This window comes from Carya illinoinensis, chromosome 1 (genome assembly GCF_018687715.1).
Source record: "Carya illinoinensis cultivar Pawnee chromosome 1, C.illinoinensisPawnee_v1, whole genome shotgun sequence".
NCBI lineage: Eukaryota > Viridiplantae > Streptophyta > Magnoliopsida > Fagales > Juglandaceae > Carya > Carya illinoinensis.
The window spans coordinates 5,344,549-5,361,851 of NC_056752.1; the positions used below are offsets into that span (position 1 = coordinate 5,344,549).

Here is a 17,303-nt window from a genome sequence, read left to right on the forward strand (position 1 = left end):
GTAATACGCCCGTTCCCATGGCACATACGTAATATATCCAAACACCAGAGCCTTTTCTCCAAGTGTCCCGATATTTAAATTAAACAATTTAAACCCCAGGAGCCGTGTTGGACTCTCTCTCTGTCTCCGTCTTTCTCTCCTCTCATCTACCTGCGTCCTTCTGAAGAACAAACACACTTACTCCCAATCCTCACCGTCCCTTATTCCACGTCATCGATGCGTGCCTTTTCAATCCAACGGTGCGTCCAGGCCCCAACAATTTAAAACACATTTCAAACTGACAGACAAGGCAGCCTCGGCCCCCCGAGCCCCAGGCCCAAAGCCACGCACCCAGAGACTAGAGGGCCCCTTCCGTTCCTCTGGAGGTTTATCCCGGCTCGCCCATTTTAACCAATAGCTAGGAGGGAGAGAGAGAGAGAGTATAAGAGAGAGAAAGCGAGAGAGAGAGAGAGTCTGGGAGAGGTCTGTTTGTGCATTTCCAGCTTGCAGAAGGGAGCGACCGTACATCTGGAAAAAGTAGGGTTTTAAGCGGAGTAAAGGGATAGGCATAGCTATTGGTTTTCGCATCGACTACTTTCAAGCCCGCGATTTGTATTTGCGCTACAGCTAAGGTTAGAGTTAGAGGTAGGGTTTATTATCAGAAAAACTTCGATTTCGGTTTTTTCTATGTGTGGACAAACCTGTGGATTTGCGCTAAATTTTCGCTCTCGATGCTCTGAAACGATTCGTTTTGGAGGTTTTGTGAAACTGGGTGTATGAGATATAGGGTTTCGTATTTGATGGACGAGATCTGGGAGCGGGCCGTGGAGACAGCGCTAGACGGCCAAACTGACCACGCCTCGGCTCGAACTCTGACTTTGGACGGCGCCGTTAAGTGTGTCCAAGGTCGGCTGCCCCCTCCGAGTCTCCTCGAGAGGTTCCTGAACCTCCAGCACCTCTCTATTGCTAACATCGGTGTCTCTTCCCTCGAGCAGTTCCCTCGCCTCCAAAACCTCCAGAAGCTCATTCTTTCCGATAATCGGATCGCCGGAGGTCTTGAATTCCTCGTCGAAGCTGGCCTCGAATCGCTCAGAGACCTCGACCTCTCCAACAACCGGATTCAGTACATCGAGGATCTCGCCCCACTCGCACAGCTGAAGCTGGTCTCGCTGGATCTCTACGAGTGCCCCGTTACGCGACTCAAGGATTATCGATCTAGGGTTTTTGGGTTGATAAAATCGTTGAAGTATTTAGATAAGATGGATGCGGAGGAGAATGAGCGGCCTGAGTCTGATGACGAGGAGGAAGACGAAGAGGACGATGACGATGACCCGGGGAGTGGCGAAATCGACGGTCAGGATCGTCCTTTTGGAATGAATAATGGGCATAGTGAGGGGATCGAAGGGGTTGTAGATGTGGACGAGGATGACGAGAGCGATGCCGATGAGGAGGAGACCGAGACGGCTAGGAGAGTTAACAGGCCGGATCATCAGGCTAATGGGTTTCGCGTTGAGCGTGTTGAGGGCGAGGGTGGTGATGAGGATGAAGAGGAGGGCGATGATGACGATGACAATGAATCGGTGGAGGAAATCGATGAAGAGGAGGGTGATGATGATGATGTAGTTGAGGTGCACGAGATTGAGGACAGTGATGACGAGGAAGATGGAGTTGAATATGAGGACGACGATGAGGACGAGGACGATGACGACGATGAAGAAGAGGTGGACAATGACGAGGGGGATTTTGCAGGGCTTGAGAGTACGAGGCGGTTGACGAGCACGGAAGGGGAGATTGATGGACACGAACAGGGCGAGGATGATGCCGACGAAGATGATAATGGTGAGACTGGGGAGGAAGAGCAGGGTGTTGAAGAAGACGTAGAGTTTGAAGACGAAGAAGAGGGCGAGGAGGAGGTGAGATTCCTTTTTATTTAGTGACCCCTAGCTTTAAATTTTGGCCTTTTTTCCCCTTTTGAGCTTTGTCTATTGCGCTAGTTTATGCCTTTTACTTCTCTCTGCTGTTATATTTATAGTTTGGACTAGAACCCTGTTGCTTTTTTAGATTACTGATTGTATACAACAGCAAAACTCTTTCAACTGTTCACAGGTTTGAGTCGTTGTATCCTCGTGTCTTCACGCAATCTTCTGCTTCTGCCAGAGGAATTATTTTTCTGCATTCATTTACTCTCATTTGTTGCTTTATATGTCAAAGTACCTTATGAGATAATTACCACTTGCATGTCTTATGTAGTTGTAGTCTAAACTTATTGGTAGCGTACTCATCATTGATCTGAGTGGTAGATGTACCAGAATGTGGATTTCGATGTAAGCACAAAAGGGTGTTAGGCATACGCTGTCTTGCATTCTTCTTCGCTGAACTAATTTTTTGTAATTGGTAATCTCGTTAAAATGAGTAGTCTTAGGACAAACTGGTCTTGGTTCTTAACACTTATTCAACATTTTTCCTATGTTCTTATCTGTAATTAGAAGAGTAGATAATTTATGGGATCCTGCTAACCCCAGGGGTTGGCTCAAGTGATAAAGGTCTTGGGCTTGGTGGTATGTGTCCTTCAGGTTTAAGGTTCAAATTCTCTTGGGTGCAAACAATTTCTAGCGCCATCGGATTAGGGGAACTTCCCCATAAATTATCCTAGGTGCACTTGCGGAAAACAGCTTGCCGAGAGCTTGTACACACCCGGGATTAGTCAGGATTTTGTTCTCGGACAACTAGTGCCAATCAAAAAAATTTATGGGATCCTGCCAGTTCACTATATTTGCTATTTTGAGCAAGATTCACTGCAACTTGCTTTTTTACCATGACAAGATATTATAGTTTTTAAAGTTTTACCTAACCTGCCCTTAAATCTAACCGGTGTGGTTTTTCATGAGTTTATGTTCTTTGCTTGATCCCCCCTCCCTCTTGCATAAAAAGAAAAATGGAAATAAAATTTTCCTCATTAGTGAGTCTCTTTTACATATTATAGTGAACCTTCATAATTGCAGATTTCTGTATCATGGATTATTTAAGTTCCAATTGTCGTCCTTTATCTTTCTCCCCTGGTTTTCAGGCCCTTTATGTTTCACTATATATTTGGTTGAACATGGTCTGTTCCATATTTGAGGTTTTTAATCGTCCAATGTTATGTATTTTGTTTTGGTAGGATTTGGTGGTTTGAAAACTTATGAATTGTATATGGCACATTTAGAGTACTTGTAAAGACAATATTGCCAAAATAACACCATATAGATTCATGGTCGAGTTGGGTTACAAGTTCTCTAAATAATGGGGCTGGCTTTGTGCACCATATCCATATAGACCATATAGAATTCCTGGCTACGTAGTTGCTGACAAAATTGATGTACTTGTTGGTGTTGTGCTTTTTTTAGATGTGTTTTTTTTTTTTTTAAATCCTGATATCGGAATATAATGTTCATTTAGTGTATTAACAAGTGTGCGTGATATATACTTGTCTGGATTTTGGTTTTACTTTTCGTGTACTTGGTTTTCTCCATCTGGCGTCCTTAATTATTTGCATTTATAGAAAAAACTGTGTATATTTTGGTTCCATGTTTTGCTTAAAGAGGATGAGTTTTCCTTTCCATTGACAGCCTTTTTGAGTTATTTTGATTTTGAGTTTCTTGTTTTGAAGTCTGTTATGCTTTTTGTGATATTAAGCCTTTTATTTTGTTAATTTGAGTTTCGCACAACTTCTAAGATTATTTGTTTAGAGTTTTCTGTTATGGATATCAGTTATCTTACACAATCTTTGCTTCAGACATGAATACTACTGTCGATTGTATCAAATGCTTTCTGCTGTTTTGAGCTTTCCTTGTTTGTTGAGATATTTCCCTGGATTTTTATTAAAATCCTATAACAATGTTACAGATTTAGAGTTATGATGATTTACCCATTTTTTTCATTTCTTTTTTAATCTATCAACTGATATAATTTTACTTGACTGACAGGAAGAAGACTATGGCGCCGGCTATGTAGTTCAACCAGTGGGGCAGACTGAAGAAGGTGATGCTGGAGGTAGTGTCATGGAACCAGGAAATGAAGACGATGATGCTGAAGAGAAGGAAGAAGTTGAAGATGATGACAACGACGTTGATGTTCGGGTGCTGCCTCCCACCTCATCTTCACAACTTAAGAGGAAAAGAAATGGAATTGCAGACAAGGATGACAATGGTGAGGACGATGAAGAGGAAGATGATGTTGTCGATTGCAGCAAGTCAACAAAGAAGCATCGTTAGCACTCACTTTCAAATCTCCTATTTAATGTTATGTTAAATTGTCTTTGAAACAGAAGGAAAGAGGTGAACCTCACATTAGATTTAGATTGGTTGGACAATTAGGGGAATGGGAAAATGTACGTTGGGGTGGTGGCATATCTTTAGTTCAAAAAGCCGTTAGTCTTTGTCCCCGCGCTGGTATAGCCGTTACTCTTTGTTTTTCAAATGGCAGTTATTAAGGGGACTAGTAGGAAGTGACCAGGAGGAGGGAAAAAAAAAAGAAGACATGGAATTTGTTTTTTCTTTAGTTTGTCCAAGCAGTTTTTGAAAAAAAAAAAAAAAAAGAGGAGGGGGGGTTTTGTAAAACGCTTGTAGATATAGTTTATTATCCTTTTCTATGTTTAATTCCAATCAAGTGGGCTTTCAGCATTGTGACGTGTTCACCATTTTTCTATGCCTTTCTTTCATTTTTGACCGTTCGTTTAAAAATTAATGCCTTTAGGTTTGTTTTTTAATATTTATTGTAGCAGGGAAGTAGTCCAAGTGACAATAAAATGTTTTTGTGGAAATTTCTGATGCTGGATCGTGCGACACGCGTCCTGTAAACTTTGATCCAATGGTTTAGAGCCAACTTTTCTATCGATAATATCTTTATTGAAGCGAGGTGGAGTCACTTAAGCCGAGCTCAAGCCCAAGCTCCAGCTTAACTTCGATGCGGCTTTACCCTTTCCTTATCAGCATAATCAAGCCGATTCCATTTCACCCTTTGGTACGGTATAGATAGCGCACTCTGTTTCGTGTCGAAAACTTGTGAGCACCTTGCACGGCTTACGACTCAGAGTCAAAAGAGGTATTTCTAACTTCCGGCTGCCAGATTCAATGGTCAATCCAGCTTCACATGAGCTGAAAAACTTGATTGTCATTACCCTATTGGAATTATCATTCGATTTCAAATTATCCATTTTTTGTAATGAAATTGATACAACTTTTTCTCACTCTCTTTAAATTAACTAATTAATATAACTTCATATATAATGGATTTTTATTTATTTATTTAAGTTTTAGACTTTGCATGATTACAATTGCTAAGAAATTTGTAAAAGTTGTAAAAGGATTGTAAAAAGCTTGTCACAAATTTAATATTCACATAAAAAGAACTTTGGTATTTTTTATGTGGTGGTGTTATTGCATTGGTTGGTTATAAAATAAATTGTAAAATAGTTGTATGAAAATCATATATTTTGAGTTACACATTGTAAAATGGATAGTGATTTCACTGATTTGAGGAGAAAAAAAAAAAAATATATATATATATATATATATTTCAATTTTAATTTTAATCATTTAAGATATATTATCATTATTAGCATTAGTAGGCGTGTGGTCACTTGTGGCATAATGTTATACCACGCAAGTGGATAAGGTGCCACGTCTGGTAGCACATATCTTTTCTTTATTATATGCCGAGGAGTTGAAAAGAAACAACAGTGGCATCTCTCTCTCTCTCTCTCTCTCTCTCTCTCTCTCTCTCTCTCTCTTAATATACATATATATTATTTTTTTTTTCCTCCAAGCTGTCTTCAAGTACTCGCCCAAAATTGCGTCTCCTTTGCGTCATGTACCTGGAAGCCTAAAGTATGTTGCTATTGTCATCGGCATCAACTTCCCGATGATCACCACGATGTAGCTCTTTCAACTCAAGACATGGGAAGTGCAAGATTGTAAGCACTACTCAAACTCTTGGGTTTGGCAAAGGAGATCAGCGATGGCGGCAATGGAGTTGTCTAGAAAGCAGCCATAGCCGGTGGGTGGGTCGCGGCACCAGTGATAGGCTGGTCTCTCTACATTCTCAAGACAACAAAACGGGGCGGGGGGGGGGGGGGGGCTTCTTGTTGTGGGAAACGTGGGTTGGTCCTTGTACTGTACACCAAACCAAAACTGGTTCTGGTCTGCCTAATGGTCCTTTTAGGTTGTTGTTGGGAGTCGTTAAGGTACTTAACATAGCTTATTGTCCTTGTGTTCGGTTTGCAGTATCTCTCTCTGTCTCTCTCTCTCTCTCTGAGGATAATGTGATATGGGCCATGATAATTCTATACTTTGGTCGACTATCCTTCTTTATGTGGGCAATATTTCTCTTGTAAGTTGGAATCTACAACACTAACGATGTTAAATCGTCTTATTCATGAACAGAGATAATGTGGTGAAAGAAGTTTCTTGCCAAACAAACATGTTGGCTTGAACTTTTGTTTGTTTCATGCCACAAATCTTTTCACGTAATTGGTCATTGCTTGTAGCCTGCTTCTCGACCATAAAAAGTTTTTCAACTGTCAATAAAATCAAATACTTTGCATACCTTGTTTGCTAGTTTGTTGCTGACCAATATAGGCTTCGTTGGGCTTAAAAACTTCTAAATTAAGATGCAAGGATGTTCTCCTGGCAGACTTTTTTTTTCTCTTTACGGCTCCCTCCCCTTCCCCTCACTCTTCCGCTACTCCTTCATTTTCTCACATTGTATCCACAAAACTTTCCACTGATAATTTTCTCTTATGGAATGCTCAAGTCTTTGCCTACCTACATGGACAGGATCTCTTCTCTTTCGTTGATGGCTCTTCCAAACCTCCATCAGCATTTCTTCCCGATTCCTCTCAGTCTAACCCAAAACCCAACCCAGATTTTCACTCTTGGAGGCGCACCGACCAACTTGTTCTTAGTATCATTTTCTCCTCTCTTTCAGACTCTGTTTTAGGTCACTTTCTCTCATCCAAAACTGCTCATCAACTATGGACTTCTCTCTCGTCCATGTACTCATCTCAATCCCATGCCAAAGATTTTTAAACTCGTTTTCAACTCACAAATTTGTCCAGAGGTGACCAGTCCATATCCGATTACTTTGGCAAAGTTTGTCTTCTTGCCGACTCTCTTGTCGTATCAATCCACTATCAGATAAGGACCTAGTTACCTATCTGTTAAATGGACTTGGTCCATCTTATAAACTGTTTGTTACCTCAATCACCACCAGACTCACCCCGATCTCCTCTCATGAACTCTACCAACTTCTTCTAATTCATGAATCTAGACTAAATCATACCAATTGACTCATTTCTTCTTCTCTAAAACCATCAGCTCACTACACCTCCTCTACATGTGATCAGCGTGGTCGTGGCCAAAACCGAGGAGAAAGACAAGGGCATAGTAGAGGACGTTACCCTTATAATGGTTGTGGTGGCAGACATCCCTCAAATTCATCTCAGCAATACAATGCTCAACGTCCAACCTGTCAAGTGTGCAACAAGGCTGGACACGTAGCACTTCAATGCCGACATCGATTCAACCACTCATACCAATATGAAGCTCCTAGTAATTTCTCTGCAAATTACACAGCTTAGACTCAGCCCTCGAACTCATTGTGGTACCCTGATTCTGCAGCCACACATCATCTTACAAATGATTTCTCTAACTTGAATCTGTCATTTGAATTATATGCAGGTAGTGAAACCATTAGAGTAGGTGACGGCAATGGTCTTCCCATCCAAAGCTCTGGTGATACTTCTCTTTCCTGAAATTCATCCAACTTCCGTCTCAAAAATATTTTGCATGTTCCGTCTATCACAAAAAATTTAGTATCCGTTCTTTAGTTCTGTGTTGAATCTATTGATAACTCATGTTATTTTGACATTCACTCTACTTATTTCTGTGTGAAGGACAAAGTAATAGGGAAAATCATCCTCACTGGCCCAACTCGTGATGGTCTCTACCATTTTCCTTTAACTGCAATCACCTCACCACCTCCATCAACTCACATTGGTGAACGAACCTCCATGGATTAATGGCACTGAAGACTTGAGTATCCCTCCTTATCCTTGGTCTCTAGTGTACTACGGTCCAAGCGTTTGCCAAAATCTCCCACAGACTTTGTTTTCCAATGTTCAGAATGTCCCTTAGCAAAATGCCATCAATTTCCTTTTCCTTCAAAATGGGCCTATTACACTCAACCTTTACACTGACCTATGGGGTCCAGCCCACAATGTTTCAAGAAATGGCTATAGATACTATGTTTCATTTGTGGACTCCTTTACACGTTTTATATGGATTTTTCCTATCAAGTTAAAATCGGATGTCCTCCAAATTTTCTTCAATTTTTTACCATTCATTGAAAGATTATTTAATACAAAACTCATTACCTTACAAACTGATATGGGAGGTGAATTTAAACCTCTTACCCCTTTATGTAGTCAACTCGGCATCACTCACAGATTTTCATGTCCTCACCACCAACAAAACAGCCTCGTTGAACAAAAGCATCGTCATATTGTAGAAATGGGCCTTGCTCTCCTAGCCCACTACTCACTTCCATTCTCTTATTGGGCCGATGCCTTTGAAACCTTGGTATTCCTAATTAACCTCTTACCCACTTCGGTTCTACATAACAAATCTTCCTATTCTTTAGTCTATCATCAAGAACCCGACTACAAATTCCTTAAAGTTTTTGGGTGTGAATGTTGACCCAATCTCTGACCATATTCTTCTCACAAATTAAATTTCCAGTCCACGTTATGTGTTTTCTTAGGTTATAGCCCAGCCCATAAAGGCTAAAAGTGTCTTGACTTAAAAAATAATCGCATGTACATTTTCCGTGATGTAATATTCAATGAAAATTCATTTCCCTTATCCAAAAGACGGCCCAAATCACCCTATGCTCTATCCCCCTCCCAGCCGGTCTCCTTACCCATTCTTTCTCCCTCCATTTTAGGCCCACATCCAAGCACACAAAGCTCACTTGCTGTCTTCCACAACGATCCAGCTCTTTCTCTTTCTATCTCCAGCCCACTAAACCCACAATCTTCATCTCCTTCCTCTGACCCTTCTCCCGAACCCTCCCCTATTTCGCACAATCCCAATCTGTGCCTTATCCCACCACACTTGCCTATCATCACTCCATCCCATACAAATTCCTCACGTCCCTGAAGTTTTAATGATGGAACCATGCTATATCCTACTCGAAATTGTTTCATTGTCTCTACAGGTGTACCGGATGATACATCAAGTTTTTCTGAAGCTGTTAAACACAAAGAATGGAAGGAAGCCATGGCTAAGGAACACGATGCTCTCATTCGGAATTACACATGGACCTTGGTACCTCTTGTACCTCACACCAATGTAGTGCGTTGTCGTTGAGTTTTTCGCACCAATACCCTTGCCGATGGTTCTTTTGAGAGACGGAAGGCACGTCTAGTTGCTAAAGGTTTTCACCAACAACTAGGTGTTGATTTTCATGACACCTTCAACCCAGTAGTGAAGCCTTCAAACATTCGGTTAATTTTATCCATAGTTGTCTCTCATGGCTGGTCCTTATATCAAATAGACATTGAAAATGCTTTTTTACATGCTGTGCTTACTGATGATGTCTATATGCAGCAACCATAAGGATTTGTGGATCCCTCCCGGCCTACCCGAGTCTGCAAGCTTGAGAAAGCTATCAATGGGCTTAAGCAAGCACCACGAGTGTGGTTTGCTCAGTTAAGTTCTTGGCTTCTTAACTACGGTTTTATTGACTCTAAAGCAGACCCCTCACTGTTTATTCTCAATTACAATGATATTCATATGTATTTTCTCATATATGTGGATGATATAGTCATAACATCCTCAAAACAGTCAGCCATCATTGATCTCATTTCTGATTTAGGACTTGCCTTTCTAGTAAAAGATCTAGGCTCCCTGTCTTTTTTCTTGGGTATTGAAGTTGATTACACTGCTGGTGGACTTGTTCTATCTCAAAGAAGATACATCAAACACCTTCTTAGCAAAAGCAATATGCTTCATGCTAAACTCATGACCTCACCAATGGCTGCCTCTCTCAAACTGTCAAAATTTGATACCCTAGACTTTGAGGATGTTACACTATATCGCAGCATTGTGGAAGGTTTGCAATACCTCTCGGTAACAAGACCAGACATCTCCTACTCCGTCAACAAGGTTTGCCAATTTATGCACTCCCCCAAAGCCTCTCATTGGAGTGTTGTCAAGTGCATCCTCAGATACTTAAAAGCCATCATCAATGATGGTCTTTTTTTACTTCCAACTCAAGTCTTACACTTCAAGTCTACTCTAATTCTGATTGGGGGGCTGTCCAGATGATCACCATTCTACGGGAGGGTTTTGCATCTACCTTGGCAAACATCTCATCTCTTGGAGCTCAAAAAAATAACAAACTGTTGCCAAGTCTTCAACAGAAGCTGAATACAAGTCGATAGCTTCTTTAGCAGTTGAACTCATTTGGTTACAAACAGTGTTGTGTGAACTTGGCATCAAACTTTCTCAAGCTCCCACTTTATGGTGTGACAACCTAGGGGCGACTTACCTTTTAGCTAACCCTATCTATCACTCAAGAACAAAACACATGGATATTGATTTTCATTTTGTTAGAAATAGGATGGTTGCCAAAACACTCAAAGTTTCTTTCATTAGCTCCAATGATCAAATTGCGGATGTCTTAACAAAACCACTGGTGGTTGACAAGTTTCTTTGGTTCAAGTCGAGTCTCAATGTTGTAGATACACTGTTGGACTCAAATAGGCATATTAAGATATATACCACCTCTGTTTCAGACTCTACTACACATGAGGAGACCTTACCACATCACATACTATGCAGGGGCAGATTAGAAAGGAACCGTAGAGTCGGACATTTCTGTTACTCTCTATAGTTACATGTAACAAACTTTATTCCTTTTTTATTCTCTTTCTCTTGTATATATACATGTACATCAATACAGTAAAATCTATAGAGGTAAATTTCATTCATTCATGTTGCGTCTAACAAGCGTGACTTTGGTCTTTTTCTTTAGTTTTTCTAAATGCGTATATCAAATTTTGAGTTTAGAATAGGATATGAAGTGGATGAAATAAATTAATGAAATTGTTTATAATTAGGAACATGTGCAATATATGAAGTGGCTGAAATATATCTAGTTTTTTATTTGGAATACTTGTACTTTCATGTGAAGAACATACTCTTTCACATTGTTAACATGACAAAATTCAATTTGCAAGACTTTTGGCCCTCCTTTCCCCCCAAGATCTGAGGTGTAGGAGCTAAGATCTCATCCATAGCCTATGGCACATGACCAATACCTTTTAGGTTTCCTTTAGTTGCTACTTTTTCCCGGTCCACATCCAATTAGAGTAGTTAGTATGCTTGCTCCATCTTCTTTTGACAAAATGGATGCTTTGGGGGAAGGAGGAACTTCACCAAAGATGGCTTCCACACTGAGCAGAGCAAGGCCAACTACACAAGCAAGAAGGCATTGCATGTGACTTCCAATCCAATGACAAGCAAAAGACAAAGAAGGAACTTATTATACCTTATCTCCTTGTGTCTCTATGGGGGTGTCTCTATGGGCTCAAGGCAAGACAAGCAAACCGCTTCTCTTCCTTCATCTCATTACAGGGAAGGATAGGATCTGACTAATGGTTTCGCAAGAGCACTAGGAAGAGGTGGGTGGGTGGTATCATGATCAACTAATGGGGAAGTCACCTGAAATGAAAGGGAGAATATTGTCTCGAATCCAATTCGGGAGATGGTCTCAATTTTTTTGTTTGTTTTGCAAATCAAGTTATGCCATGCCAATAGATAGACACCAATCACAATTTGCTACTACAAGGTCATGGTGTAGTTTCCCTTGACATGATCATAGTCCAAGCTTTATTTTGGTGGGATTTTCTGTCTTCATTCCAAGTAGTTGTTGTTGCTGTCACTGCAATGCATCAAGATGATTTATTGCAAATTATACATCAAGTATGATTGCGGCAATTATAATTCAAGTTTTGTTAGGTACAAACACATTTCGTGTATCAATTTGTGTACTGATAACTTTTTTAATTTAAAAAAATTTAAAAAAAACATTGAAAGAAGAAGAAAATCTCTTATCTCATAAAAATTATTTTCGTATTCAATTCATATCATTTCGTTAAATATATATCTTACATATCAATATTGGTGTACGAATTAAATACAAATTATACTTGTAAGAAGATTTTTCCTTATAATTCGCTGTAACTCAAAAAGTTTCTTGTATTTCTGAATTTAAAATTTTTATGGATCGATGACTTAAAAAAAGTAACTTGGACATGGCTGAGCCACTTGGGTTTGCCTCTAGTTGGACCCCATCAATTATTTACTTGGGCTGTGGTCTCAACATTGATCTTATTTTCCAATATTGGGATATTTGGGCCACTTTCGAGACCCGGATAAATTGACAGTACATGTGGTCTATCATGCTTTTAAAACGCGAAAAATGCTTAATGTGGATATTATAGCTTTAAATACAAAACATATTTATGGAATATTGAGTTACATCTACTTTACAGTGAAATTCATTAAATGAACTTAAATTGATGTGAATTTATATGAGAAGTTATATCTATTTTATAGTAATAAAAAACTCTTTATCGTCATTTTTTTTATAATTCTTTCATTATCTCTGATCTCATAATATGACATTAGATGATAAATTTACAAATAAAATATAATAAATAGTCTCTAACCATATAATGTTATATCATAGAATAATAAGAAGGTGATGAAAATTAAGATGCTTAGTAGCATTACTCTTACAATAAAACTAATTATATAGCTTAAAGTATTGTATTAAATTACTTCATTTTATGAGTTTACTTTTATAAAAATCATTTATAATTACAACATTTCTTAATTGAAAAACATATCTTATGTGCATTGTACGGTATAAGTATGGAAATCTTATTTACTAAAATGAGTCCAAACTTCAACTAAACATATTTCAATTCGAATTTAATGAAAATTCAAATATATATATATATATTTTTTTTTTTAGAAAAATATCGTTTGTAGTCAGTTTTTTATCATATTAATTAAGATTAAAATTACAATAAAAAGATTAAATTAATTTATTAAATTGAAATTAATTATACTAATTGAAAACTGTACTAATTCTCAGCTGGCCGTTTCCAAACAAAGTGTTTTGTATTAATTAACTTCAAAACTTTTTCCTCACGAATTGCTGTCCTGAGCTAGACTAGGATGGTGCTACCCACCACTAGCGTATTAGAATCCAGTACCCAAACAGTCTCCCTACCGTAACCAAGTCAAGCTGCGGTCATCTGCCATTCTTTCTTTTTGGCCTTTCCGTAGTTAAGACCCCGTACTATGCAAATCCCTCTCTCTGTGGGAGGCAGTCTCGATCTAAAGCACTCGACGATTAAAATTTGAGGTAAATCGCTTACTCCCTATCTAGTTTAGAATACCATCTATTAGATCAAATTTTTTTTGTCCATTTCATTTTTTAGATCAAAGTCGTGTTTTTGCCCTTGTTCACTTTCCTTCGCGAGTGAAAAAGATTTTTGAATTCTTCGTTCTGATCGTGCAAAAGTGATATTTTTATACGTGTGGTCGCTACCACGGACGTTTTGGTTGCCGGAGAACACGAAGGATAAGTTAACAAAAACTTTTGGAATTACAATCTTAGGTGAAGAAAACTCAAATTAGACTGTGGAAAGAGGTTGAATTGGAATCCTGCTCGGTGATTTCTTTTTTAGTTTTGTTTTTGGGTAATTTAAAGTTTGATAAGATATATGTGCAATAAACTATATCTGTGGCGATTATCTATATGGTTTCCACCCCTTATAGCCGTATAGGCGTAGCTGGCTTTCGACTTGGGTTTTATTTTGGGAGCTCTTATATCTCTTATTAAAGGGTAGCAATCGGAGTGTGGTTATTTCTTAACTCGGAAATCTTTTTATTGCAATTGTTTAAGCGTAGCTTGCTTTCGACTTGGGTTTTATTTTGGGAGCTGTTATATCACCTTTTTTTTTTTTTTTTTTTTTTTTTATAATGTTGGGAACCTCTCCAAGGCTGGGCCCTTTGTACCCACCCCTGCAGAGTAAACCCCAGTCCAATGCACCACACCCTCAAAAGTTTCCCTATACAAAACTGGTTAAATTGCTGGCTTTTGACCTGGAGGTGTGACCCCAAAAGATTGTTTGCACCCATGAGATATTGAATCTTGGATTTTAAAGGGAGTGATACCTCATGACCAAGGCCTTCACCACTTGGGCCAACCCCTTTAGGTTTAATGGGAAATGATGTTTCTATTCTCTGGACGGTTGCTTACACACTACCCCTCTTTCAGGGTGCTTTGCTTCCACACCACTCCCTTAGTGCAATCTCTTTTAGAATCAAAATTTTTTTATGAAATTGATAGTTTTTGTAGTTTTTATTTTTTGGAACCTTTTGGTGTGAATCAATATTGTGGTTCTTACTGGCTCAAAATGTGCATAGTCATTCAGTGACATTACTTGGATGAATAGAGGAGGTTATTAACATACTGATAAATAAATAAGAACAGAATCCGACAATTTGTAATTCTGAATGTTAAGAAATCACAAATTATATCGAATTTTGTACCCGAAGAGGTCTCAATTTGGGTAATTTAGTATGCATAATGTGTTTCAATACTTGGGAAAAAAGATGATTGATTTTGTTTTCTAAGAAAGGCAAATGCAGAATGATTTGTTCAATTCTTGAATATGACTGTTACTTATAAAGAAAAAGATCTTGAATATGACTTGCATTAAGGAGTTCTTCCATGGAAGAAAAATATTTTATAGAGAATTTCTTGACTGTGGCTCATCCACATCATTTTAAAGTCGTTGGTTTGGAAATAGTACCAAGAAGGGTGACAAGATCAAGCGAATAAAGATTAACACATACAGTTTTTTTATTTACCAGTTTTTTCTCAAAATACATGCTGTTACAAAGCCCTACCTAAAGCCACATATGGTTTACCTGTTACATAGGATACTAGTATTACTGGAAGGAGGTAAAAATTGATGCAATTGAGAGTTTGTGTATTGACTTAGCTGTTACATATCTTGATTTTTGTTTTACAGTTTTACCTTTTATGTCTCCTATCTCCGTTCCATTTCTTTTCTTTCCTATATATATGTACTCCCAATTCTGCTTACACAGATGTTGTTGCCTTGTTAGTTGTTACATTTCAAAGAACAGAAAAAGAAATTATTCAGAAATTTAATGGATCAAGGAAGGAGACCAAACGCGGTCGTTGCGAATGATAACAGCAAGATATACATGGACCTCAAGAGCATAATAAGGGAGCACACCCTCCCTTTTCTTCCTGCCAAATCCCTTTTCAGGTTCAAGGGGGTTTGCAGGGACTGGAAGCTCCAGATCTCAACTCCTTTCTTTGCCCACAATCAATCAAATAGTTTCCACAATGTCTCAGGCTTCTTTTGCCAGTCTTGTTCAAACCCACCTTCATTTATCTCCCTTGACCCAAATTCATATGGTGTTCCAGATCCATCTTTGCAATTTTTGCCTGAACCAGTTGACATCAGGAGTTCTTCCAATGGCCTACTGTGTTGCCAGGGTCACACTGGCGACAATGCCTATTACATCTGCAATCCTGCCACCAAGCAGTGGAAGAAACTCCCTAAACCCAATGCTGATCATGGGTCTAACCCTGCCATTGTACTCATATTTGAACCATCTTTACTCAACTTTGTTGCTGAGTACAAGCTCATTTGTGCTTTTTCATCTGCGGATTTTGACAATGCATTGGAATTTGAGATTTATTCCTCTGCAGAAAATTGTTGGAGAATTTCTGGTGAGATATACTTTGGTGCTACTAAGATCAAGCCCAACTCTGGCGTCCATGTGAATGGAATTATTTACTGGCTTTCGAAAACCGGTGGGATTGTTGTCTTTGATCTCACCATGGAGCGGTCACAACGCCTTTATGGTCACAAGAATGGCTTTTATAGTCATAATCAGGGCTGCTTGGGAGTTATGAACGAGAAGCTTGCTTCAGTAATCAGTTCGTATAATCAGACACTAACTGTGAGTGTGCTGTCCAATTCCTACACAAACACAATGGCTATGAACAGCAAAGTCAAGGCTTGGGATACAAAACTCAATGTCAATGTCAGTGAAAGTTCCGAGTACCAGGGGCCTGTGCTCTATGCTTGTGGGGAGGTAATAGTGATTCAGAGTGAGAGAGGACTTTACTCATATGACATGAAGACTCGAGAATTCAGACGCTTAACGACCGAAGCTGATCATGATATCAGAGTCGTTGGATATGTGAATAGCCTTGTTGAAATCTAGTTGGGTTTTCTTCTGTTCTACCTTCTTAATTTACAAGTACTTGAACTCTCTTCCTATGTCTTTTGCTTTCTGGCAAAGAGATGAAAAGCTGGGCCGTCATGTTAGGTGGCATGATTAGGAACATAGTCAAGTGGTAGTCAGTTCAATAATTTAGAGATTCTGTGTTAGTATGTTGGTGTGTATTGTATAGTGAGGTATGCACATTTTATTTACTAAGAGAGTCCATATTTTACCCAAAAAAATCTGAGTTTCATGGAAATTCAATGACTTCAACTCGGAAAGGAAAATCCAATGAATAGTGTTATTGACATAATGATTTTGTAGCTCATTATAATCGGTCAATTAGTTTGAGTCCTTTACCTATGTTCAGAAAAAGATGTGAAAAATAACCTACTCTCCTAGCATAGTGTTGTATTTTAGACGATTTGTCTGTAAATAGCTACAATAGTAGTTAAGATTATACCAATCACAAAAGAATTTGTGTACTGGTGAAGTTCTAAATGTAATGGTTGGTTTGTGATTTGGAAATTTTCTTGTATATATCTAATCATAGATATAACTTTTCTCTTATAAATGAATGAAGTCAATTTTTTATATATAAAAATAGAGAAGGTATAAGTCAATTTACGCCTCAAGCAACTTATTTTCTGATCACCAATTATTATATCATCCTCCAACCAATACTAGCCCCTCCTAAACATTTAAATTGACGAAATTATAATGTCAAAAAAATATTTTCATCCCAAAGAAACGCAACGCAGCGTTGAGTAATTAAGTTGGATTCTAAAGGTGTTCTAAAGTTTTCCTCAATAATTCCTACGCTGATCAATGGATTTTTTTTTTTTTTAAAAAAGCAATGCTACAGTAACAAAAGTATTTCACAAAAAATAATTCATAAACTGAAATTATTTTATGTGATATATTATATCTATT

At 38.6% G+C, this 17,303-nt stretch overlaps 2 protein-coding genes across 2 annotated transcripts; both read left to right on the top strand.

Annotated features, from left to right (window-relative positions):
• The first annotated feature begins 356 nt into the window (after positions 1 to 356).
• Positions 357 to 4,640, top strand: LOC122307421 (acidic leucine-rich nuclear phosphoprotein 32-related protein-like). Its single transcript, XM_043120317.1, has 2 exons — positions 357 to 1,892; positions 3,945 to 4,640. The coding sequence occupies exons 1-2, from the start codon at positions 756 to 758 to the stop codon at positions 4,230 to 4,232; spliced, it is 1,425 nt and encodes a 474-aa protein (XP_042976251.1). The 5' UTR covers positions 357 to 755; the 3' UTR covers positions 4,233 to 4,640.
• An 8,662-nt stretch (positions 4,641 to 13,302) lies between these two features.
• LOC122307429 (F-box protein At5g07610-like) lies at positions 13,303 to 16,683 on the top strand. The gene is made up of 2 exons (XM_043120325.1): positions 13,303 to 13,458; positions 15,234 to 16,683. The coding sequence occupies exon 2, from the start codon at positions 15,279 to 15,281 to the stop codon at positions 16,368 to 16,370; it is 1,092 nt and encodes a 363-aa protein (XP_042976259.1). The 5' UTR covers positions 13,303 to 13,458; positions 15,234 to 15,278; the 3' UTR covers positions 16,371 to 16,683.
• Positions 16,684 to 17,303: the final 620 nt, after the last annotated feature.